The 26,593-nt window shown below is 38.8% G+C and overlaps 1 protein-coding gene across 3 annotated transcripts in view; it reads left to right on the top strand.

The window, feature by feature from the left end:
• Window positions 1-25,866, top strand: part of epb41l4b (erythrocyte membrane protein band 4.1 like 4B) — a 155,530-nt gene extending 129,664 nt beyond the window's left edge. For 2 of the 3 annotated variants that reach the window (XM_015357281.2, XM_015357284.2), the window contains 6 exons: window positions 4,106-4,207; window positions 6,537-6,660; window positions 14,690-14,767; window positions 17,378-17,455; window positions 18,205-18,362; window positions 21,113-25,866. In XM_015357281.2, coding sequence (XP_015212767.2) covers window positions 4,106-4,207; window positions 6,537-6,660; window positions 14,690-14,767; window positions 17,378-17,455; window positions 18,205-18,362; window positions 21,113-21,182 — 610 coding nt within the window. In that variant the 3' untranslated portion in view covers window positions 21,183-25,866. The remainder of the gene's footprint in view (window positions 1-4,105; window positions 4,208-6,536; window positions 6,661-14,689; window positions 14,768-17,377; window positions 17,456-18,204; window positions 18,363-21,112) is intronic. The other variant, XM_015357282.2, reaches the window with a different exon arrangement.
• Window positions 25,867-26,593: the final 727 nt, after the last annotated feature.

Raw genomic sequence — 26,593 nt, 5'->3', positions numbered from 1 at the left:
TAAAGTATGTGCAACAGCTCACTCTTTCTGATGATACCACACTGGAAATTAGGCTTTGTTTAAAAAGAATTAAAGCTGCTGTTTTTATATTGTAATATTTTCGGGTTCGGCGAGGACTGACACAGTGATTCAGACTCTCATTTGAATGAGAAACGGCGCTTTAATTTTTCGGATGAGAGTCCGGCACAGTAAGCACAACCACCACTCCCGCGCACACACAGAGGAGCCAGAGAGAGAGAGCACAACACACTGGGGTCTATTCGGGTACAGTTACACAGGGATAGGGTGGCTATTGGGTACAAGTATCAAAAAAGGGGTGCGAAACCAGGGAACTATTTACATGAATCCAGGTGATCTCACCACTCTGTACACCCGTTTTGCAATGGGTCAGCTGCACTGGTCAACGGCCTTCCTAGTCCCCATCCTGGCCTCTACTACTCCCACCCTGCCCCTCGCCGCGTACCCCAGCCGGGCGCACTTCGGCCCAACGCCAGTTGAAGGCGCTACACTATTTATATTTTATATTTATTGCCAAGTATTTTGTATGTAGATCAGGACAGAATCATTACTTAAATGACACTCAACCTAGCCATTTACCAGCTTTTAATGCTTTGAGATAGTAAATATTCCTGCTTTTAAATATTCACATTTTAGCTGATACAGTACTGTCTCCCATGAAGACTAACAAAATATTTTGCCTTATTTGTTCTAACTTGTATAAATAGGGATCATTTTTCCAGTATTCTCATTTATCTAGTCTTTCTTCTACAGAGGCAGCTGCACGTGAGGCATCTTTATCCCGTCTGAGCAAAAAGAGACAATTCAGAACAGGACAACCTAAATATCCTGGCATTGATGTCATCCTCCATGAAATTGTTCTTATTTTCTTTGACCCTTGTTATGCCCCTTTCTGATTGAAGATATAGATACTGTCATTTAAAAGGATTAGTAGGAGTGTTTTGTTTTTTGTTTTTCATTTAACTGCTGTTATACCTTCTGTGTGAGCCCCCGCCTCGCTCTGCTGGTAGAGCATGAGACTCATAATCTCAGAGCAGTGGGTTTGTGTCCCACGTCGTGCACCAGGTCCTCCATATTGGAGGTTGGGCACAAGGCTAACAACCCTGTCCCATAAAAAAACGAATGTTACAGAAACAGCAACAGCATGTTGCTGCCCCTAAGTGCCGGAAGTCATAACGGGCAAACATCCATCCATACCTTCTGTATATGACTGAAAAAACAAAGATTCTGTGGTACTATCCTGGATGTTGTTGCACTATCTCTCTGACGAATGTTGTAGTTTTTGACAGTTCAAATTTATTGTGGGAAATGAGTTGCTGTACTCAGTCACCTGACCAGTTACTGTAAGATGTAATATATGCAGTTTGCACTAGAGGGTAGCCCTTAATGCACATCCTACTGTATGTAGTGTATGGCCACAATGTAAAACATTTATGAAGAAGAGCAAAGGGCAAAGAGGAGATGCATTTGGGAACAGGAGAGCTTCACTTTGTGAATGAGGTTCTGATGAAGGTAATGCCTGAGTTCCAGGAAGTTGCTGAAAAAGGTAAGAAACACAAGAAAAAGCAAAAGTAAACATAATCTGTGCTTAACGAAGAGAAGAATTTGGGTTCCAGTTTAGAGAATAAGAACAAGGAGGACAAGAAGTCCTTTCCTCAAAGAAGAGAATGGGGGAAGGAGCCATTTTTGTGAGAGCTACAGGAGGGAAAGACAATTGGAATTGAGCTGCTGTGTTCACGAGTACTGAGAGGAGAAGGAAACAGCGTGATTCCCACACTGTTGATTGGGCCATCAGCCAGTCTGAGAGCAAGCAGAAGGCTAATTTGAAGAAACTGCTCTGGGAGTACAGTACATGAAGTAATGAATTGAAGGAGAAGAGGGAGGCCCTGCAGTCAGAACTGCAGCAGATGGAAAGCCGGTAAGGCATAGCAGTATGAGGATGAAGGCACGCTAAAAGGGCATCTGAACAAAGGGAGTGAAGAGCTGAGGAAACCCAAGAGCAACACCAGCAACCTCCAGGTGGATCAGGAGAAGGCCAGGCAGGAGATGAGACTGCCCCCACTGTATAGAATGTTAAGGAGCAGCCGCTGAAATGGTGGAAGATGGAAATGATGGAGGCATCTCAGATATGTATATGATATAAACTCATAGATATGTTATTATTGTATAATATATTAGTAAGACCTCATTTTGAATGTTTTGTACAGTTTTACTCAACATGTTACAAAAAAGATATTGCTGCTCTGGAATCTAGAGAAGACTACGAAAGGGATGTCCTACATTGACCTGATGAGGAACTGAACCTTTTTAATTTTGAAAAGAGGAGACTATGAGGCGACCTGTTAGACGTGTGCAAAATCTGAGCCATTAACAAGGTCAGCCCAGTGGATGTCTTCTGAATGAACACAGTGAAAACACAAACCAGAAAACACAAGATGAAACTATGTGGAAGTACATTTAGAACTGAGAACAGAAGTTTAACTTGGCAAACGTTTGTGTAAATATGGAACACACTGCCTAGCCATGTTATACGCTGGCTTCTCTCAGGATACAGCTAGAAGTATCAATTCACTGCTGAAATGAGCTAAATGGTCTAATTGGTCTTTTCTCATTTTAAACTTTCTTATGTTTGCATGCTTCAATCAGTGGCTCCAGTAAGTTTTGATGTATATTTTCCAATATACAGAAACCAGAATTAATTATATTAATGCTTATGGCTGAAAGCTAGGTTATCTAAAACCAGAAGTAAGGTATATGGCGAGACACTTGCAGAGAGTATTGAAATTGTGTGAAGGCATTTGGTTTCATTATGTCATTATGTTCATTGAGATGGGAGTTATTGATCTCTACAATACTTTGTGAGGGTACTATGCTCTGCACTGTGTGAGAGGGTCTCCTCTCACCTGTTTCCAAAACTCAAATAATAATAATCTCTTTATATGGGCCAGGATTCTGCATATTTTTAAATGTTAAGTATGTAATTAGCAGTTTCCCTGACTGTCGGGGCACATTTTGATACAACTGAGGGAAGGAACTGAATTAGTGTACATTAAATGTTTTGCATTATTAGTCTTTTTATAATATGAGGAACAAACTAATGGGAAACCTGATGAGAAACTGGAAATAGAATAGTAAATAAAAAATAGAAGTGTACATTGCCCTCCAGATGTGTTAATACCCCCAATTCACTAAGAATAAAAAACACTATAGAATAATGAGTAACAGTATGATTAAGTAATGTTTCTTGATTAAAACATTTCTATAAATGTTATACTGTAATCGCTTTATGTTGCACAAAGTCAAATCTGCCAAAATTAAAGAAAAATAAGAAGAATTAAGAATTAAGAATCCCTTGTAAGCCATCTCGTTTGCTGCTTAAACTTTTTCTTTTCTCAATGTGGTTTTACCTTGAAGCTGCAGGAATGGCTTTCAGGAGAAACACACTTGAAGTGTCTGGAATGCTTCATTACACAGTCTCAGCATCATTAATCAGGCTGGTAGATGGTTTCACTTGGCTGAGCTCTGATCCCACAAGAACACCAGCAGCAATCAGCTTCCTCAGTTCCTGCCAGTCTACACAGAAATTGTACTCTCTTGAAGGATCAGATGTGAACTAAAGGTTACAGTCCAGTTATTGAGATGCTTTTCCAAAGTTTTGTGTCAGGGCAGATGGATATTTTGGAGCAACAAAGGCTCAGTCGGACTCACGTTTTCTTGTACAAGAGCGCTTGGCTCTTCTTCTTGAAGATCAAACAGGTTAAAAAAATGTGACCACAATTTGTAACAAAAACAGCAAAACTGCTTTTTCTTCCACATCTTCCAACGTGTGCTATTTTATTATAGTGTAATTACAACTTGTGATGTAAAGTTCCTGTTTTCACATTAATATTCGTCCACCTGATCCTGGTCCCCTGACACGTCTTCTAACTTAAGGCTACTGTACCCTTGATTGGATTTCTGAGAAAAAACTTACTTCAGAAAGCAACTTTGAGACAGTTGCCTACCTCAGCTTTTGCACTGGTTGACTCTACCCTGGTTGTTTGTTTACTAAATCCCTCTTCATTTTTGTGCTTGATTTTCTAAACAGGTGTCCAGTGTCGCCACAGGAGACAGCCCCATCGAGTACAGCAACGGAGAAGCAGAGCGTTCGTCCAGCTCGCACAAAGAAACTGATAAGGCAGTACAGCTTGTGAGTGATTCTGTTCAACCAGGACTTCACTCACTGCTCACAATAATAATAATAATAATAATAATAATAATAATAATAATAATAATAAACTTTATTTAGCGCCTTTAAAGGTGGCTTCTCAAAGCGCTTTACAAAATGAAGACAACAATAAATAAAAAGAATACACAAGACAAAACACAATTACAATACACAGAGGAGACCGTGGATGGTGGTACTACAGTAAGTATAGTAGGACTAGAAATGCTATTTAGCTAGCTCTCGGACATAAGTAGTGCAAAGAAAACAACAACAACAATACAATTGTGTAACAAAAGAAAGACAGAGACAACAGGCAGTGTGCAAAACAACCAAAAGTTAACAGGTTATGTTCAAAAATATGCATCAACAGAATGAAATAAAGGGATAGAAATTATGGGGAGTGAGCTTTTGACATGTATGGTAGAGGTAGATTTTCAATGTGTGTTTGGGTTTTTGGTAAGAAAGAAGGCACTGTGAGGTTCAGATCATAGGTGAGAGCTGAGGTGAGAGTGAGAGAGGCTGGAAGTTTAATAGTTTGATAGTGCGGGGGTAAAAACTGTCTCTGAGTCTGGACGTCCGTGCTCGAATGCTCCGGTACCGTTTTCCAGATGGTAGCAGATCATAAAGTCTGTAGCTGGGGTGTGTGGGGTCTTTGATGATGCTTAGAGCTTTCCTCAAGCACCGTCTGTCATAAATGTCCTAGATAGATGGGAGGGTAACCCGCTGTAGGGCTTTGCGGTCAGCAGCACTGCAGTTGCCATACCACACTGTGATGCAGCCTGTCAGTGTGCTTTCTTTAGTGCATCTGTAAAAGTTAGTGAGGATCTGGGGACATATCTTAGCCTTCTTCAACCGTCTTAGGAAGTACAGGCACTGTTGCGCTTTCTTGATCAGACAGGTGGTGTTGAGAGACCATGTGAGGTCCTCAGTGATATGGACGCCAAGGAATTTAAAGTTACTGACCCTTTCCACTTCAGTCCCGTTGATGTGGATAGGGGCATGTCCGGTTTGCAGTTTCCTGAAATCAACGATCAGCTCCTTGGTTTTGCTGACATTGAGGGTGAGGTTGTTGTCATCAACAATCAGCTCCTTGGGTACCAAGGATACCAGAGAGTCACCTTCTCTAAACTCCTTCAAATCCAGACTCAAAAGCTTCTTCTTAAGAAGAGCCTTTACTTAATGGAACCAGTTAAGTAAAGGCTTAAGTAAAGAAGAAGCTTTTGAGTCTGGATTTGAAGGAGTTTAGAGAAGGTGACTCTCTGGTATCCTTGGGAAGAGTTCCAGAGCTTGGGGGCATAACAGGAGAAGGCCTCGTCACCCATAGAATGAAGATGGGCTTTTGGGGACAGATAGGAGACCAGAATTAGAAGAGCGAAGGAAGTGGACCTTACAGTAGAATCACACAGGGGGGCTAGAGAACCACATTCATTTTCCCACCTTCACTGAGCTCGGTGAAATTGGTACAGTGCTAGCCAGTTACCTTATATGCCATCTGACACTTGCAAAAGTCAGCATATAAAGAGGTCATTAATAAATGAGGAGAAAACTGAAGAGAAAGGTGAAAAGAAATATGTTGAGGAATTTGCCTGGAAGTAATCACTTTTAATGCGGCTTAATTATTTGTGCTTCTGCAGACTTGTGGCATGCCTGTTCCTGGAAGCTATGCCACTCACAATAAGAAAAGACCACAGTGCCCCCTAGTGTGTGGTGATGGAAATGACACCCAAGTTTGTACCATTTTGAAGGATTGGAAATGGTTTAGAAATCATAGCTGTTTATCAGTATAAAGTCTGACTCCTTGCTATTTTTTGTACTTTTTTCACATTTCAATATTTTCTGCTTACTGAATATGCAGATCTGTCTCCAGAAGCACGTTTGTGACTTTTTGGTCAAGTATGGATAGTCATTGTGGTCATGTTTAGTCACTTCCATAACACACACTTCAGAAAATTACAGGGGAAAAACTCTTTGACAGTTAATGTTGGAAAGCGTTATGTGAGCCATGCACTTACCATACATATTTAGCTATGTCCATCCTTTTGCAACTTAATGGATTTCCCTTTGTGAACATTTTTTCAGTGTCTTAATTTTACTAAAATAAGTGTTGGGATGAAAGTCGCAAATGTTTTTTCACAGAAATCTATAGAAAACTAAAACATTAGAGTCTCAAACACATTTCAGATCCTCATAAGAATGGACAACATCATAACGTCTTCACAAATCTGGGAGCCCTGTTCGATGCTTTCCGTTTTATGACCTGTACAGTAGATTGTGCTGCTCCAATGATAGCACCATGTTTTCTGTCCCCTAGCAACCACGAGGACGAGGATGACCTACCGGCTGCCCTAGCAGCGATTTCCTCCCAGAGCAGCACAGGCAAAACAGCCTCTGAGAGCTCCTTCGAGGTGCAGGTCCAGCCACCCATCTGTGTCAAGGTATCCATTTCCTCCCCAGTGTTGGCTCCACTATTGTCTTACCTACCAGGGTTTGCTGTGAAGACTTTCAGAGTTGTTTCCAAGAACAAAAGAAGTTTGTAAAGTAGCTGTCACAGAAGACAGTGAGCACCAAACGCACTGCTTCTTGTGTTCACACTGCTGCTTACCCATATCCTACTCTCGGCTCTCAGGTCCAGTGTCATGGAGTCTGCCTTTTGGCTCAGATGAGTCCATATGGTGTCCTCCTGGGGAAGCCTGCCAGGGTCAATCAGAATGAGCTTTGTATTTAGGGAACGTAGAGTCCATCACATCCTGTATTGGAAAGCTGATGAATTGACAGGTTTTTAATTATTGTTGCGTTGCCCAGCTCTATCAGACAAAAATAAGTCTATAAAATGTAGGTACATAAAATGAGTCCATGAATAAAAAAAAACTATTTTTAATACGCTTTATCAAGATAATAAAATGTTGACCTTATATTGTTGCCATTTACAAGTGTATGACAAACATTAACTTGCAACAGGTGAGGTATTGTTTTATTTAATACGGGACAGTGCGGTGGCTCTGTGGCTAAGGATCTGCGCCTGTGGCTGGAAGGTTGCCGGTTCGTATCCCATGGCCCGCAGAGGAATCCTACTCCGTTGGGCCCCTGATCAAGGCCCTTAACCCCAATTGCTCCAGGGGTGCTGTATAAATGGCTGACCCTGCGCTCTGACCCAAAGCTTCTCTCCCTGTCTGTGTGTCTCTTGAAGAGCAAGTTGGGGTATGCAAAAAGACAAATCCCTAATACAAGAAATTGTGTATGGCCAATAAAGTGATCTTATCTTATCTTCAATGCCCAAGCTCTCTGTTCCAGCTATTCAATCCTTTAGCAATCCATAATCATTTCAATCACTATGTGACCACATTTTATTTCCTATGAAATGGTCTCATCTTGGGTGGCACAGTGATGCAGTAGTTAGTATTGCTGCCGCACAAGGCTGGGGCTTAGAGTTCAGTCCTGGACCTGAGGTGCTGTCTGTATGAAGCTTGTATACGTTCTCCTCATATTGGTATGGGTTTCCTCCCATAGTCCAAAGACAATGGGTTGTCATTGCCTTCTGGGATAGCTGGTCCAGTATTTAAATCTGTGTGTGCCCTGTAATGCAATGGACTGGCTTCCCATCCAGGGTGTATACTGCCTTGTGCCCATTGCTTGCTGGGATATGGGCTCTGGCTCCCTCACAACCCTACATTGGAGGATGGTTAGAAAATGGGTAGATGGGTTCACATCTCTCCTTTTTTTAAATGTGGGCCTGCATATTGTGAAACAACAGATTCTAGAGAAAAAACTAGTGGAAGGGCAAACTGAAGAGGTTAATTAGCTGTAGATTATACATGAAAGATTAAATAATACATACAGTATATTTTGCTGGCAAGATTTTACACGACTAACAGCTGAACAAGTTATAGACCTGACTGTGCTCTCTGAAAAGTGTATGAAAATGCATTCTTGTAGTAAAAAGGTGCAAGAAAATCATAAACAAGTTAAAAACCATAATCTTGATTAAAGTGCTATCTGGAAGTGCTATTTTCTAATTTTATCTTCATCTAATTCCATATGAATCATTTGGAAATTAAAAATAATTTTTAGATGCTCTTAAACATTATAAGTCTAGGGAGTAACATTCCTAAGAAGAGTTGCATTAACGAATACTTAATTTGTTCAGTAAATAAGAATTTGAGTCAACCTAGCAGACATCAAACTAATTTTTTTGTTCTTAGTGCAAATCGTGGATGCAAGCGCTTATGGTCTAAGAAAAACTTGACTTAAAAGGAGCATCTAATTTAATCATTTTACATCACCAAAACCACAAAACCTTTATAGAAAGCTTTTATCAATCAAAAAAGGTTCAACTAGAGCTTCACAAAACCATTTTCAGAAAAAATGTTTATTTAATCAAACCAAGCCCGTGTGTGGCGTAGTTGCAAGCGACCGTGGTGTAAATCAATATTTACTTTTGATTCCTGTGTCATATTTAATCGTTTTTTACCAACAAAACCACAAAACCTTTACAAAACCTGTTATGAAAAAGGACAACAAAGACTGTTAACAAAGACACTTTTTATCTGATGATGCACTTCCAAACTTCCAAAGTGCATTGATAAGGTAATCAATAAGCCAGCAAAACAAGACCGAAAAAGCAAAACCCAGCAAAATATATATATCCCATGTTTTACCTTATTCTGAAGCACGATATATATCCACAAAAGGCTGGACTAACCCACCTCCAGACCTGGAGAAAACTAAACGTTATTGTCTTTGGAATAGATATTTGAAGCAGGACCGCTAGAAATAAGGAGATCTGATTGGTATAAAACGCTGTCATTCATTGTATTCTCAGCCATTCAGAGCCCTAAGGGGGTGAGACTTCCTCTACAAGCCTCAGGCTGCATTCCGCATGTCTTCTAGCTTTCAGTCATTGACTCAGAAGGGAATAATCAATCAGTTTCTTATCAGTGCTCCTTTTTTCACACCAGAAGGCAACTCTGAGGTTTTTTTCAATGTCTAACAGCAGAAAAAGACTCTCTAGCAGTGTCTAAAGGTTTTTATAGCAATTGCAATGGTTTTTATTCCCATTGCTTTCAATATTTTTTATGATTTATTTATTATATGCAAGAAATTTCATTCCAGATCCAGTCTTCATAAAACATTATGTCGATTATTTTTCAAATTGATCAATTTGTCCCAGATTTTTATCCAAGCTAGTAGACACCTATGACAAGGCCTAAAAAGCATTTCCAGCTACCAGAATTGAAAATTCTTACCTCTGAAGACCAAAACAAAATTTCTGCCTGCTGTTATTTGGGTTTTTTTTCATATGTTTGTCTGCTGAGTGGACACATTAAGAAATAAAATAAATTTGACTGTTCACACTCAACAGCCAGCTTCAATTTAAGACCTGAACCATGCTCCTGCTATGTTCTGCTGCAGAGATATAACAAAATGTTTAAGGGGAGGAAATTCCAGCCGGACATTGGCTAAAAGGGTCTTCGACAGTAATAGTTAAAGAAGAGGATGTTTGTTCGTTCAATTCATGCATGTAGAGATGGATTTTAAAAATACTGTTCCTACAAATATTAATAATGTCCTTTTTTTTACCGTAGTTATTCTCTTACCCAGCAGTTGGTGCGCCTCGCCTTTCATTCAAGTTAAGATGCTGTTCTTGTCTGTAGAAAATGCAATTCATCTGGATTAAGACTGGCTCCAGCCTGGCGCAACCAATAAAGTTTTCAGTCAGAGCACCGGCTGAAATGTATGATACCTGCGTTATGAGTTCGAGGTTTGGTCATGAGACCAGCCAATTAAGACTATGGTTCCCCAAGCAGTGGCGCTCTAGATTAGTCAGACAGAGCTTTCCAAGCTTTCCGGCAAACATAGATTCCTGTGAATTGCCATTTGGCTGTGGTTCACCTGTAATGCCATTTGGCACTACATCTTGCCAGCAGCCGTATCACCCTGCAACTCACAACTGGCAGCCCACTGAAGCTCAGCAGGTGTGAGCCTGGTCACTAATGCCCCAGTATAGTGATGGGGACAGTATACTGTAAAAAGGTGCCATCCTTCTGATGAGGCATAAAACCGAGGTCCTGACTCTCTGTGGTCATTAAAAATCCTAAGGCATTTCTCAAAAAAAGTAGGGGTGTTACCCTGGAGTCCTGGCAGGGCTGGGAAATCCGCACTTGTGCTGTAACTCGTGTTTCGCAGGCTGAAGTCTGTCAGTGGCGGAGGTTGCTGCTGAGGAGAGAAGGAGGAAAAAATGTAACAGGACTCATGCATGAGCCAGTTACAGAAGGAAAACCCCTCTGAAAGCTAAAAAGCTCTGTTGGGTCAGAGGACCGGGCTTCGGCTTAGCTGAGATATCCGCTGTCAGGAAGTGGCACTGTGTGTGTTCGGCGCCCACGCTCAGCCGGGATCAAATTCCTGAAGGGGCAGTGCAAGCCCACAGATCGCTGCATCTTTCCCAAATGGAGAGTCAAGCATTGAAACAGCTGGTGATCTGCAATAAGTCTGGCGTACCTTAGTCAGTCTGACTGGCATCCCGTCCAGGTCGTTCCTGTCCTGCTCCCCTTGTTTGCTGGGTTAGTCCCCCAGGACCCTGTATCGGGGTTAGAAAAAAGATGGATGATTCTTCCCTGTCAGAAATCGTGTTGGTATATGTCACGCTGGGGCTGACTGCGGAGGATTGGGATCCAATGCAGTGCTCTAGGAAGGGTAGGCGCAAGACGTAGGCATAGTCAGAGCAAACAGGCAGGGGTCCGAGTCCAGGAAGGCGTAGAAGAGGCGTTGACGTAGAATCAGAAGGCATGGCGTAATCGAGTAAACAGGCTGGGGTTGAAGTCCAGGAAGGCGTTGAAGAGGTGTCGGAATGGATTCAGAAGGTGGAGTCGTAATCGAGGAGACTGGCAGGGGTCGGATTCTGGGAAGGCGTTGAAGAGGCGTTGGCGTGAAATCAGAAGGCGAAGATGGAATCGAGGAAACAGGCTGTGGTCAGGATCCAAGAGAACGTTGTAGAGGCATAGGTACAAAATTGAGTGGCTAAAGCGTAGTCGAAAAAAGCAGGGTCAAGGTCCAGAAGAGAAACAGTTGTATCGCGAAGGAGTTGGTCGAAAGTAAGCTCAGGGAGAGAATCTCAATTGTGAGCACTGACAGGGGGACTAATGAGGGTTTAAATAGAGGACTGATTGACGCGTGCATGTTTGGTACGGGGAGAGCTCGTGGGAATGCGGGAGCGCTTGCCTGCGTGAGGGAAATTCATGACAGTATAATAGATCTTTTTTTAGTTTTTTATTTAGCGATGAAAAGATTTACAAACAGAACATGTCCAAATAAACATTTGCCTTTATCTGTCATTTTTGTTACAATATGTTCATACATGCTTACCAGGAGGTATGGAGGGTTATACAAGAAAATACAATTGTCTGATGAGAAACACAACAAACAAAAATAGTCCACACAGAAATATTACTGTATATTCTCTCATAAGATGAAATCAGGTCTCAGTGGGGAGATTAATTAACCTGTAACCTGAGAGAAAAAATATTCTCCATTATATAGATTTAATTCACAACATTAACCCATTGTTCACGTGTTGGAGATTCTTTTATAAGCCATTTTCTTGTGATTGCTTTTTTACAAGCAATCACAAGATTGCTACTATTGAGGGCTACTAGAAGAATCCCTCATATGTACCTTATCTATCCTTTACTTCAATTTGATCAAAGTCAAAATTGCGCAAATACATAACAGAAAATTCAAATGGTATGTTCACATTTACTAATTTTGTTAAGGGTTATATATAAAGATTTCCAATATTGTTGTATTTTTGGGCATGACCAGAATATGTGTGAGAGAGCCGCACCTTGCTCTCCACATAACCTCCAACACTGTCAGCTGCTGCCTTTTTGTTTGGCTTGAATTTTAGGGCTGATAAAAAAACGGGTCAGATTCCTCCAACAGAAGTTTCTCCCAAGTCCGTGTACTTGATCTACAGAAATTGTTGTATTGATTTCTTTTTCCCATTTTATTTTAATATGTTCTGTTGAGAATTTTTTAAAATTTATTCATTACTATTGTACAGCTTTGATATTATTTTTCTCAAGTTACCCTGCTGATAAGAAGCTATAAAATTATCAGGCAGTTTATTGCCTTCTGTTATATGTGGTTGCTATCTCCAGCTGTTTAGATAATGTCTGATTTGAAGATATCTGTAAAAATCTTTTTTTTCCAGATTGTATTGTTGTGATAGATCTTCAGAGTTTTTCAAATGATCCAGTTTCACTAAAGTACATATTGCTGTAATCCCTTTCATTGCCCAAATCCTAAATCGTGTGTCAGATCTCCCAGAAGGGAAATCTGAATCGAAAACTATCCACCTTAATATTTTAACCTCTCTAAGTCATAGGCTTTTATTATCTTAAACCAAATTTTAATTGGTAAAGTTATCTTGGGTATAGCTGTTTTACATATAGTTTCTGCCAATGATCGATCTCCCAGGACCATCTGTATTGGAAATTCAGCTATAATCAAAGAACTATCTCCTTCCATTTTGCACTTTAATATCTATCGCACCAGCAAATTACTGTAGTGTTCTAAGATGAGCTGCTTGGTAGTATGACTTTAGGCAAGGCAGGGATAAACCACCTTTCTCTTTGGTCAGTGTTTTTAATTTAATTCTTGGCTTCCTTCCATTCCAAATGAATCTTGAAATCATTTTATCCCATTAATTACATTGTTCTGATGAGATTTCCACTGGAAGAGACTAAAAAAGATATAGTAATCACGGCAGAATATTAATTTTAATAACTTCCACTCTAGGTCCCAGTGAGAGAGGCAATAAACTCCAGCCAGCCAGGGCATCTTATAGGACATATTAAAGGGCTGAAATTTAAATTAAATAATTTTGATAAATCTTTTGGTAAACATACTCCCAAATATGTAATAGATGGTGATAGTCAATTTAACTTAGATGTTTCTTTTACTTGATCTGTGGGATTATAATTAAAACATAAAACATCTGTTTTTTCTATATTTAATTTGTACCCTGATACCTGACCATATTTTTCCAAAAGATCCATAACTCTGATAAACGATTCATTGGGGTCATCCAAATATACTGTAGCAGGGCATTATCTGCATACAATGTGATCTTATGTTTTTGTCCTTTACTTTCTATCCCTTTAATTTCTGAGTCTTGTCTAATCCATTCTGCTAAAGGTTCTATATACAGAGAGGTGACAGGGGACACCCCTGTCTTGTACCTCTTTTCAAACACAATCTCTTAGAGAGATGTCCATTGATCTAAATTTGTGCTGTAGGATTTAAATTGTTTTTATGATATAGATAAATTCATCAACAAATCCAAATTTCTCTAATGTCCAATATAAAAATTCCCAATTGACCCGGTCAAAGGCTTTTTCTGCATATAGACTAACTAAAATCACCTCCTTCCCTTGATAATCGATATGCTTCATAATATGAAGGGTGCTCCTAATATTGTCTTGTGTTTGTTCTGAATAAAACCGGTTTGATCTAAATTTATTATCTGAGGTAATGTTTTCTCTGATGTTTTGGCCATTATTGAAGCATAAATCTTGTCATCTACATTAAGTACAGAGATTGGGGGTAAAGACCCACATCTAGTTTGATCTTTTCCTTCTTTTGGGATACGCCTTGGTTTGCTCAATTCGTTCCTCCACTTCGTTTACCCTTTTATTTGTTCTGTTTATTTCTTCAGTAAAGTCCATTACTTTTTTTGTTAATATCCCTTCTGAAATCCTTCACTTTGTTAAAGATTTTCTCAAGGCTCACGGTGGATTCGCGGTCTCCAGATTCTACGGGCTGGCTCCTTACACCCTGCTAGGCAGGGGAGGACTATTTCAATCTCCCTGTTCCTCTTCAACATCCTTTGTTGGGTAGTTTTGAGTGTTTTTACGTCCTCTTCCTCATTTTTCCAATGTCACCCAACACTGTATTTGTTTTAAATTATTTAAATTACTTATTTGACAAGATTGTTGAGGTTTTTTTTAAACAACCAAGAAAGCGAAAGAACTAAGCAGCCATTGCTAACATGGCGTCACTGGAGACCCCCCCAGTAGTTCAGTTTTTATAAACTAAATAAATATACATTTCAGTGTTTATTCGCTATGTGTGTATAGTGTCCTGAGCACTAATTCAGAAAATGAGTTCTAAGAAGAATGCAGAGACACAAAAATCAAACACAAAGCTATTGTTGTGTAGTAAATATATTTAGATATCTTTTCAGCCAAAGCAAAGATATACTACCATCAAGAGTTATCTATCGTGATATCTTCAGTCTCTTTCCTGTAAATAACATGTAAGGAACAGCAACATGTGGAAAGGTTGTGGTAGTACATCTCCAGAACTGGTACTTCAGCTTTGTTACCTCTGCAAAATAATTTTGCTCACACCTGGCCTGCTTTAACCTTCTTTTTCTTCTTTTACATCTACTGTTTTTTATTCTCCTAGAGTCCCACCGAGGGGTCTGGTAAGATGCCTTTGGAGCCAGGGGATCTGTTAATGGACTTCACTGAAGCCACGCCTCTGGTAAAAGCAGCTTTAATGGCAACAGAGACATTTTTTACACTGCCGTTTAGCTGCCTGGCATCAGGAAAATGCCATGGATGCTTGAGTTGTTATGGTGGGGTTTATTGAAGGCACTTTCAGCAGTTGAAGCACTTCCCCTGAATTCCCGACCCCTTCTGATGCGAGCGATCCAGGTTCACACCAAGATGTGATTACCCCTCGTCAGAGCAGGATGCACTATGCACAATACATCACTCACACTGCGTGGCCGTTGTCTGTGAGGTGCTGTGCTGTGTTTTGTGTCTGCTGGGGTTTTTGTGCACTCTTGATCCTTGTCCTTTACAGGTTGATGTAAGAAAAAACCTATACATTACCAACAATTACCACAACAGAGATTTACTGTCTAAAACTCATGATAAAGTCACAGCAGTGGTAAAAGATTGGTTATCCCTTCATGTCTACTGTATATACTGTTGTATGTACATACGTGATATGTTTATACATACAGTCAGAGTAACACACACATTAATGTTCTTTCTACACATAAATGTTTCTTTTGGTTGTGTTTGTGTGTGTTGATTTTATGTGCACATTATTTTACTCTTGCATGTATGTTCTGCACATTTGTGCAAAAAATGTAGTGTTGAAGGTTGAAAATGCCGTCGATGTGTTTTAACAACTGCGGGTGTAATGAAATAACAATCATCCATTTAAAATATAGCTGCCTCTTCTGTGCTAGCCAGTACTGCCAGGTAGATCTTTAATAGGCCAGGAAAATAACTAGATGCTTTTAGCAATGATACAGCACTGCTGTGCTTTTCAAGTCGTTATGAAATTAAGTTTCACACTAAAACAACTACTCCACAGGCCTGCAAAATCCTCTAGGTCAGTTCAGTGTTAGGGCTTAACAATTACAAATAATTGAGCATAGTTTTTCACTTGTAACTTGTTCTTGGACAGAGTTTAGCCATAAGTGTGTCAATTCTACTAAATAATAATGAAGTGTTGTATAGTAAAATACTACTTATACTATTGTTTATTGTATATAAAAGTATCATAATATGTTATTATTTAATATAGCTAATGATATTATTGCTAGAAAAATTGTAATTGTATTGTAGAAACTCAAAGCACTGTTTAATAGCACACAATCACACAATGAACGACAGAACAGAAGTAAAACAAAATTGAAAGACTGTTAAACTAAGAGTAAGACTAAATCGCCTTTTCAAAGCTTTACTAAAAACAGGTTTTTAAGTGAATATTGGAATTGTCTAATACAAATGCCTAAAATAATTATTTCAGTCTGCATGAATAAAAGCTGTAACAAAAGTTGCTGCACCTAAACATTTTCTGCTGTGTTCCCTGTGTTTTTTTTTTTTAAATAAGCTCAGCAGACAGCAGAAATCTCAAGTTTGTTGACATCAACGGTATTTTCAAGTATTTCAACACTTACTGATCTGTTTGGAATTCAAGAAGCTTTGTAAGCTTGAGAGAAGAAAAAGGAAAAGATTAATTTCAAACACTGTTGGCCTTGAGTTCTGCACTGATTTGTCTAAGATGCATTAATTCAGTGTAATCTCTGAAGCAAAGTCCTGTGTTAAACTGTGTACCAGTCAAGACACTGTGGTGTTTACTGCTTTTTAAAACAAGAAAAGAAAAAAGAAACTCCCAATGTGATTTAATCAAGAAGACGCATTTAAACAGCCTACTATATAGTCAGCAATTAAATTGGGTCTAGGGAAACTTTAAATGACAGCTTTCAAGTTTATTGCTTTATGTTCTTGTGAGAACAAACGGGCAAACGTAACATACAGTACAAGCGTTTTGTTAATATGGCCCTGTTGGTCTTTCAGTGTAGTTTTTTTTTTATTTTGAAAATGTTATTTATACTGTAAATGTTTTTGTGCTATGTTTGTGGGAGGGTTTCTCTATAATTTGGAGCACAGTTTCAAGAGAAAGTCGTTCCCAAATGCCACATGTGCACAGGGAACAAAGGAGTAATGGGTGTCTTTGGTCCCTGCCCATTCTTGTGCCCAGGTAATGTGCGAGACTGAGGGCCAGGACTCTGCTCGGCTGCTTGCTTGTTGGCCTTCTGTCAGCCTGCCTGGCCGACCACACTGTGCTCTGCCCACAGTGGGCTGTGAGCGGTTCAGTTTGAAGTACTGAACCAAACGGTGTGGTAGCTTCTTGAGAATCTCTCTATGTAGAACATACAATAACTTCATTACAGCAGGCACTGAGGTAGCACAGACTGCAATATGTTTTTGGAACAGTGGCCACATCAGAATGAATAGCCATGATCATTATAATTGTGATCACCAGGCAGTGCGGAGAGAGAAATAATGTGATTCTTAAGGTGTAACATTTCCGTAATTTCAAATCTCAATAAGGCAGGCAGAGATCTGCGCAGAGACCCAGAGAATTAATACGTTCTTTGCTGGGAGCTAAATACACACTGAAATCTCAAGGCAAACTGTTTGGGGATTTAGTTTTTTTTTTTCTCTTTTCTTCTTCAAACTTACAAGTGATGTTTTCTGTTTGCCGTTGTCAAATGCAATATAGAGGCATTTGCACTGCGGAGAAGCCAGAAGGTTACTGAGTTACTATTCTCTTCTTCAATCCCTTTAGATAAAAACAGTACCTTCTGACCCAGCAGACACCTTTTATGATCCATTTTCACCTGTGCCACAATTCTCATTCAGCCAGGTAATGAGTCCACACACCTGCACTTCTCTGTTGAGGTATCAGTACCAACAAACTAACTTCTCCTATTGTCCACAATTACTCCCTCAACTTCCCCAGTTGACAATATTCACAACACTTTACTTCCGCCTGCATAATTAGCATTATGGAGCATAATGTTTTAATAGTTGTATAGTATACTGCATATTGTTATTAAAAATATAACAAGACAAGTTATACATAGTTCTAAATGCAAAACTACTGCACATCTGTCTGTGAGTGGAAGAATAGATCTCTCCTCCTGATTATTAAACATCTTAACTCTAAATAATCTTGGTTTCTTCCATATTAAGCCCCATTTCATTGGTCAAGGTGCAGCTATATCATGCCCTAATAAGGAAGATACAGATATCCATGGCTGCTGATCTTGACTTCTTGAAGTCTGTCTGGATTGTTCTTCTTTCTATCATTATGAGCAGGTCATGGATAATGATTATACACGTATCCAGTAGACAGATGAAGTGTGTACACCTCATATAGACATGATCAACAGGTGGTATTTGCCTATGGAAATCTGTGGAACACGGCAGTGGGATATGTAGTATATCCAGAAGTAAGGAGTTCAGAGTGACTTGTAACAATGGGCAATTTGCTGCTACTTCGGATGAAGAAAAACAAGATGAGAAAAAGAAAATAACAGTACCGACAGGGGGGAAAATCCAAATATTATTCCATAACAATAATGAGAGCTGTGTTGTGGCATTTGTTTGCAGGCAGAGCTGCCAGTTCTAGATGTGCGGCCGCAGTGCTGTGACCACCCTCTGTCACCGGCCAAGCCTCTGCAGGGGCCTCATGGCCACGCCGGTCGCTCTGTGATGGAGCTGGGCCCAGGCCTGCGGCCTCTCCACCGAAACACAGTCCTGATGGGCAGGTAACCACCAGCGTGCTTCCTCTCCACCGGCAGATCTTCCCAACGCGGAGTCGCCTCAGTCCTTCTTCACGCGCCTGGACAAATGTCCTCGGGGCTCTCCCTCCAGAGCAGGGGTGTCTGATAATCCGAATGTTGCTGATGCTCTATTTCGCGCTAGCTGCACAGCTTAGTCTGAGGGTTGGCTGGGATTCTCGAGTACCGGCGCATGGGTAGCTAGATTCAGCACAAACCAGCAGGGTGATTTCCAAAGAGCTCTGCTCCAGCAAATTCTGCCACAGGACCAAAAACCTTTGAGAGATACCCTATTAAACTATGTCTATGTCTTAAAGCATTTCCTGGCTGACTGAAAAAAGTAAACATTTTTGTGATGCACACAGTGGGGGATGCATCATGCTTCACTTTACTGAGATGGGGAACTGAAACAACTCCAGACTTTACAGTCCTCGTGCAGTGTGGATTTGATTCTCTTGTAAAATTCCTGGATATCTGACCGGAGAAGACAATTTGGAATAGTGGGAGAAGGATCAAAACAGGAAAGGGGAATTAAATAAACATAGTGTGATTCAAAATGGGAAAAATCATATCATAGTAAAATACAGGTATCAAGTAATCAGTATTCTCAGATTGATACTAACAAGATCAGGTCTAATAAGTTCAAATAAGTAGCTGCGTCAGCAAGCATAGGCTGCAAAGAACAAGTAACGGTTTATTCCATGCTGAAAAGAATAGATAAGAAGCACAACGTTTAGACTGTGGAGCGTTCTTTTGGTGTCACTCAGAGAAGGCTCCACAACCAAAACATTGTTGTTCTTTTCTTCTATATATATGGAATACATATGGAATAAACCTTTATTTTTTCATTTACAGATAAGGTTTACTTTAACTTAATTAAATTACATAAAAATACTATTTTTCATTCCAAAATTATGCTTCTAACATATTACACATCAGCCTGGAATGTGTTAGTGGCTACCTACCGGATGTTGCAAGCCTTTTAAACAGTCTGCATTTGTTGCTGTTGTGTGCATTTATAACATTTTCTCCTTTTATAACCATCTATCATTTAAAAATGTTCTGCAATTTGATATTAACACTTCTATTAATATAACAGAGACTACAGTACAGTAGAACGATACCTCTTTTAATGACTATAAACACGTTACTACCCACATTGTGAATGTTGTAGTCTGTGGTTCATCAGATCACACCACTAGGCAAACCTTTTAAAAGTAAAACAAAAAACTAACTATATATAAAGTATATAGTTAGTATACTATTATACTATTAGATTAATAGTACAAAACTGGCACTGTTTATGGTGTTCTTCAGCTAAAGTGACACTCAACTATTTTGTTTTTAAGAGAGTAGCTGCCATTCCTAACGAAGGACACAGTACCAACACTATCCCTGTCAAAATGTGTTTATGTTTTATACCCTCGGTGCTTTCAGTACCTTGTACTGATGAGCCCCTGTCAGGGCAAGACTAGAGTGCAGTCACTAAATTATTTGAATTCTTGTTAATTGTGATGCTACTGACAAAGTCAGTGGATTTCCATTTTGTGATTTGATTTAGTATAATGTATACAGTGGCTTTCATCACTATTCAGAGCTTTGCTATGGTGACCCATTTCTGCTTATGCATTCTTAATAAGTATTCAGACCTGTGAAATCAATGTTCAATTGAAGCTCCTTTGGCAACAGTTACAGGTGTAAGTCTCCTTTGGTAAGTCTCCACCAGCTTTATACAAAGTTATGGTGAATATTTTGTCTATTCGTTTGCTTGGGTATCACTTTTGGACAGCAGTTTTCAAGCCTTTCTACTGATTCTCAATAGGATTTAAGTCAGGACTCAATGACATTTACTTTGTTATTCTAATCCCCTCCTTGTAGCTCTGACCTGAAACTTTGTCCTTTTTTATGTCTGAAGTATGTTTCGCCAGGACTTTTTTCCATCTATGTTCCCACATACAACACAATGCTGCCCTAACCATACTTGACAGTAGTAAAGGTCTGAGTAATGCATTATGCTGGGTTTGTGTCAAATGTAATAATTTGCATTTAGACTAAAAAGTTCCCATTTTGTCTTGTCTTACCACAAAACCTTTTGCCCTATTTTTGCAGTGTCACTTAGGTGCTTTCTCGCAAACCCCATGTAGGATTTGCGTCTTTCTTTAAGTCCCATACAAATGCTTTTTAGTGGAGTAACGGGGATATTGTTGAGTGACTTTTCTTCTTCCTTCCCAGTCAGTGAACTCTTTGAAAGTTCCCATTGACTTGCCTGGTTACTCAATTTGGGGGAACAGGCTTTTTTTCATCTTTATCCCCGAGTTGTTTTGAAGGCCCATTGTTCATGATGGTTGAGTCTTTGCTTGAAATTCACTTCCTGACTGAGTGACCTTACAGGTCACCAGACAGGTGTATTTAATGTGAAGTGATGTGAACCACTACCGTTGTGCACAGACAGGAGCCACTGAACTAACTGTCTCAATCATCTTTTCCATTTTTCTTTCAAATTACTTATCTGTTTACTTCTTTCTTTTTGCTTTGAATGTGTAGAGTAGGTTAAATACACAACCAATATTCATTGCTGCTTCCACTTGTCATGCCTGCCAGCTTTTAAAGGAAACGGAAAGTATGCAGGGGTCTGAATACTTTTGCAGGGTGCTGTGCCTATCTGCATGTCAGGAGGAAGGTAGGGGGGGGGGCTCTTGCATCCTGTACTAAGTGTCATTTTCTGGCCCCCCTTACAGTTCCGAAGCTCTGAGGCGGGAGCTGGACCGAGAGAAGCTGCTGAAGAGGCTCCTGATGACTGAACTGTGACCCCGAATCAGAGAGGAGAGTGCCCTCCTGTGTGCCTTCAGAGCGTTTACATTCCTAAGCCCCCTTCTCAAAGAGCTGCACCCGTAATGGAGCTCCTGTTTACATCCTCCGTGCATTACATCTGTTTTTCCTAAGCCCACATATGCTCATGCATATACATACACACACGTAACATGTATTGTCACACAGAGATGTGCACATGCAAATATACTGTACAGTATACAGTATAACACATGCACATACACATTGCAAATGGTTAACATTTGCTGGGCATTTGTGCCAATGCTGAAGGTGTATTCACCCAGCACTGGCACCAAAAACAGAAGTGACAAGAGCCTATATAAGAAGCTGTACTTCATTCCTAGAAACTCTAGGAGCCTCTCCTGTACATAGTGTAACATCACAGCACCCTACTTTAATGGTAGAGATGGTTGCTAAGCAGGAGATTTAGGGGGCAAACAACAGTTGGATACACAAAATGACTTTTGATGAATAATTCGATTTGTTCATGTTTTTATGCAGAATTCCACATATGTATATATTTCCAGCAGAATCTTGATTTTCTTATCTTTACAGTGTTTGCAGAAAGCTTTAATGTAAAGAAAAGCAGTGCAATGATGTTAAATTAAAAGGCTTGTTCCTGTGAATCAGTTTAAAATGTCAGAAAACTGGCTTTAACTTTTGTGGGGTCCTTTTTTTCATTTTGCTTTTTCTTGTCTGTGCTTTCTATTTGAAATGGTAAAAGTAATAGTAACAGTAAGCCTTACGATTTCATTACTATAGCTGCATTTTGACTTCTGCCTTCTATGCAAGGTTAAGATAATACTTTTTTGTAGATTAATTAATGTTCTAAATGAAAGCATCTCTGTTGCCTTGTGTAGTTTAGATTTCACTTTATGACTTCTCTCTCGGTTCCTAAGGTTAACTAAGGACCTGCTGATGAATTCACAGTGAAAGGGTTGATCAGACCCACTACTGTAGTGACTCTTTCACACTGACTGCCCTTGTTTGCCGGTGTTGTCCATATTTTCTGGACTTTCCATTCATGATTAGTCTGATAGTTTTGCTTATCAAAACCTAGTAAGAAGGGATACAGTCTCAAGCAGAGTAATTTATACATTTAGAGACTGAGTTCAATTTGTTTAGGGGCCATAACATCAAAGATGTTTTTAGCTTCATGCCAAATTATTTAAAACTTGTATTTAGTGGTTGTGTGTTGTGCTTAATTTTCCCTATACAACAAGTCATACTTGCAGATGAAGACCAGACTTCAGCTGAAAGGTTACTATATTCTTAAAACTGAAGAACAGTTATAAATGAGAAGAGGCCATTTAGCCCATGCAGCTTGTTGGGTAATTGACTCAAGAATCTCATCCAGCCGTCTCTCGAAACAAACCAGGGTATCGCTTTCAACAACATGGATGAGAAGCTTGTTCCACTCTCCCACAACTCTGTGAGTAAGGAAATGCCTCCTGTTTCCAGTCTTAAATGCTCTTCCACATTGTTTGCACACGTGTGTGTCTTAACACACAACAGGCTACATTCATAGATGTGCAAAAATACTGGGGCCCCTGGACAGAGGATTTGAAGAGGGTGAACCCTAAAATAGTGATGCAGGGTATAAACCAAAGTCCTCTGAATAAACACAGGGAAAACACAATAGTGAAGTGGAAATGACATAGTGATTCTTCAGTGGAGAGCACAGAATTCACACATGGCCTCTGTCATAATAAAAGCTGGAGCATAAAGTGTTTATTATACCGACTGCATTTCTTCAGACACTGAGTTTCTAGACACGTTTCTCTTTATTTCTGCAAGCACTCGTCTGGTTGTACTTACGTTCTCAACATTAGACCGACATTACTCAAACTTTTCACAGTGCTCGTGAAACTTTCTGATGGTCTTGATCTTTCCTAATGTTGATTATACAGTTACCTGAAGATTTGGACAGCACTTTTGGTTCAAAAATAAAAAACGCACAATTGATGTGTAGAAATGAAATAAATGGGAATCAAAAACTTTTTTGGGTTTAGTGCCAGTATAATTGTCAAAATGATGATCTCCTTCATCAGGAAAAAAATGATTCAGTTTAAAGGTGGAGAATAAAAATGGTGAATTGTTCTGCAGCCTTGGAGAACACCTGACTGGCACACATCCCACAACTCAAAAACTGCTGGTTAAGACTAGGGGAAGAAGCTGGCATGAGGGAAAAGGCCTCTGTCTAAGGAATGGGGCCTCAGAAAAGGGTTCATAGCATAATCAATGAGAATCTTGATGAGCCTTTTTATAGCTCTGAACATAGGAATTGAAATATATGTATTTATCATCATGTAAAATTTACAAAACACAGTATTGGTTACCATGTGCATTTGTACCACAAAGTCTGATAAACTAAAAGTATAATATATAATGTTTAAAAGTACTGTATTTACTTTTACAAAATGTAGTGTTGGATACTATTGTGAGCTCGGACAAGGCTGCGACGCTGAATTGGATGAAGTGATTAGAAAATAGAAGGATGAATGGATAAAGTGTAGCATCATCAGAGGGCGATTCCCTCTTTGTCATTGTTTTACTTGTTTGTTTTTTTTAAGCATAAAGCTGTATTTCTAAATGGCATTAGAACAGGGTTGCTTTCAGACAGAAGTTCAAATTTGCTGGTCCATGTATTTTTTTAGAAAAAAGAGAAAATCTTTAATATTGTATTTTCCCTGTATAAAGAAACATGAGGTGCAAAAGCATGCTTTTTATATGACACTGTTGTTTAATCTTTTTAGGCATTTTTTTCCAAAAATCCTTTCATCAATTATTTAATCTGATTTTTAAAGTTCTTAAATATCTACATTTGATATCAACATAGTGTCCATTTCATCTATTTACTATACACTGTTCTAAAATGAATGTAAATAGTTTGTAAATATTTAAAGTAGTACCACTCAAATACAGCTTTCTTTCACACAACACATTTTCCTAATTGAATTGTATATGTAATTGGGAGGTGATTTTAATACGCAAAATGTATTCTGTGCATTTTCATGACAGAGTGCATGGTACACTGAACAAAGTATTTTCTATTGCTGCCGTTTATGAATTTCTACTAAAGAAACGTCAACTTTTATGAATAAAGTGGCGTTTATGTGTCTACTTGTGGTAATTATTTGGAATGTTAATTTCTGCATGAGCAGATTGTCCTGTAAATGATGAATCTGTCTTGTCCTAAGTTGGAGCTTCTCTGTTTCTTTTAACAACCTAAAAAAAGGATGAGAAAAAGACACATGTGTGTCTGGATTATATCAAAACTTTAGCCCCATCAGCTGAATGGAAATGATTAACCCGGTACCTGCTAGGTTCTACCTTGAAACCTGGATTCTTTAAGGGGTGTGTTTTTTGTGACAATAAGGTAGAAGCATAAGCTTAAGCCAAATGAAAGGTAAAGATGCTTTTAGTTTTCCAATTTTTATTACTAAAATAGGCTTAGTCTCTTTACCCAAAATAAATGCAACAAAATTCCTTTTTGCTTTAATGGACAAGATGCTGCATTTAAACAGCAGTGTTAAGGGCTCTGAACCAGAAGGGTGTTGGTTCAGGTCCGGGGCCGAACACTACTATTGTACAGTAAATGGCCTATATAAGTGGATATCATAATTAGAAATTAGAACTTTTTCTCGGTTGACTAACCTGATAACTGGAACCTGGAATTATTAAAACATGATGTCTTTGTATTAAATGCCAAAATGAAAATGCTGCAAACAAAAATAAAACAGAGAAACTGAAGCATGCAGTTGTACAAAGTCTGCATACAGTATTGTGATAGAAAAACTGAAAAAAATGCTTTGAAGCCAAGGTTAGTTTTGCTGTTATGCTTGTCCAGCAATGTTGTGGCCTATAATCTTTATGCATTGTCTCTTCTTAATTGTAAAACCTGTGGCAAAGTAAAATCATGTTACAGTAAAGTAAAAAGCACCCTGTGATAAAGAAGAGCTTTTAAAGTGGGATTCGGGAGATATTGATCCTTCCCAATCACGCTCTGCCTGTTAGCTTTTGTGCTACAATTTGGAATAAACATTTTTTTCCTGTGTTCAAAACACAATTTCTCAGGAAATGTGCAAAGAAATTGGCATTGGATCTCTGCTATAAAACTCCCCACAGAAGCTGACCTTCAATATAACAAAAGGTCTGAATTTCATAAACTGTGAGTATCATTAAATGAATATTTAGAAACATCTAATGTCTCTTTTAAAGTGTTTCATATATACAGGTATGTGTGTATGCATTCACACATAAACTCTGTATTCATGTACTATATATGTAAACATGCAAACTGCCTTATAAGTACAGTATTTTGTTACTCATCAAGAGTGTAAATATACAGTATGATGCACATTTAACCAAACATACACATGTATGTTTCATGCGATTTAAAGGAAAAAGTACATGATGGTAATTGTAAATAATTTTGTGTTCCTTTTTTGCATTTTTTTCAGTTTTCCTCAGTTAAACACATTTCATGTTGTCTTTGTTTTTTTTGCTTTTAAAGATGTATATACCTGGGAAGATGTATAGAATTCATATTTATATATTTTAGCTGGGTGGAAAATTGTCATCCACTGTATCAGTATTATTCAAAAATACAGCATGAGTTTTGTTGAGTCCTGAAAAATAATAAACAGTTTTGAAGATTAAATTTTGATTGTCTTTTTTCATTTTGTTTCACATTCTTCACATTATAAAGCATGCCCAAAAGCAATTTAAATCAGAAATGTGAAGATTATTAATTAATAAGAATATTAATATCTGTTCTATACTTAATATTTTAAAAGACAGCAACACTAAAATGTTATAACATGGTTTTAAATGGTATTTGGATGGAAATGTTAATAGACTAAATCTAAAATGATTATTATTAATTAATGCAATGTTCTCAACCTGAAAACTAGGATGTGCATCGTATACAACATAATACAAAATGTGTTACAGAACTATGATGTATCATTTTCCAGCCAAATTTCATTTCAAATGCTAATCATCTTAAACAAAACACTACAATGTTTTACACTGCAGTGCTGTAGTATAAGAGCAATCCCAAATAAGTGCAGGATCAATCCTGACTTTTAATCCTCCCAGCAAATCGGTCTACAAGTATAAGGTTTGGTGACATAGCAAAAGTGATTAAAACATTGAATTATCAATTAATGTAGGGGAAAATATTTGTGTTGGTAAAAAGTTTCTTTCAGATATACTTCCACACATTTGCTTAATTAGAAGAAATACAATTCTTACATGAGTGGCATTGTGGTGCTGCTGTCTCACAGTTCCTGGGTTCAGGTCCAGGGTGGGACACCTTTGTGTGAGTCTTGCATGCTCTCCCAAGATTCACATGGGTTGTACTCCAAAGTGGATGGATTCTCATT

This window comes from Lepisosteus oculatus, chromosome 10 (genome assembly GCF_040954835.1).
Source record: "Lepisosteus oculatus isolate fLepOcu1 chromosome 10, fLepOcu1.hap2, whole genome shotgun sequence".
In the NCBI taxonomy this organism is placed as follows: domain Eukaryota; kingdom Metazoa; phylum Chordata; class Actinopteri; order Semionotiformes; family Lepisosteidae; genus Lepisosteus; species Lepisosteus oculatus.
The sequence above is the reverse complement of the archived record's forward strand: the minus strand, read 5'-3'. Positions and strand labels throughout refer to the sequence as shown.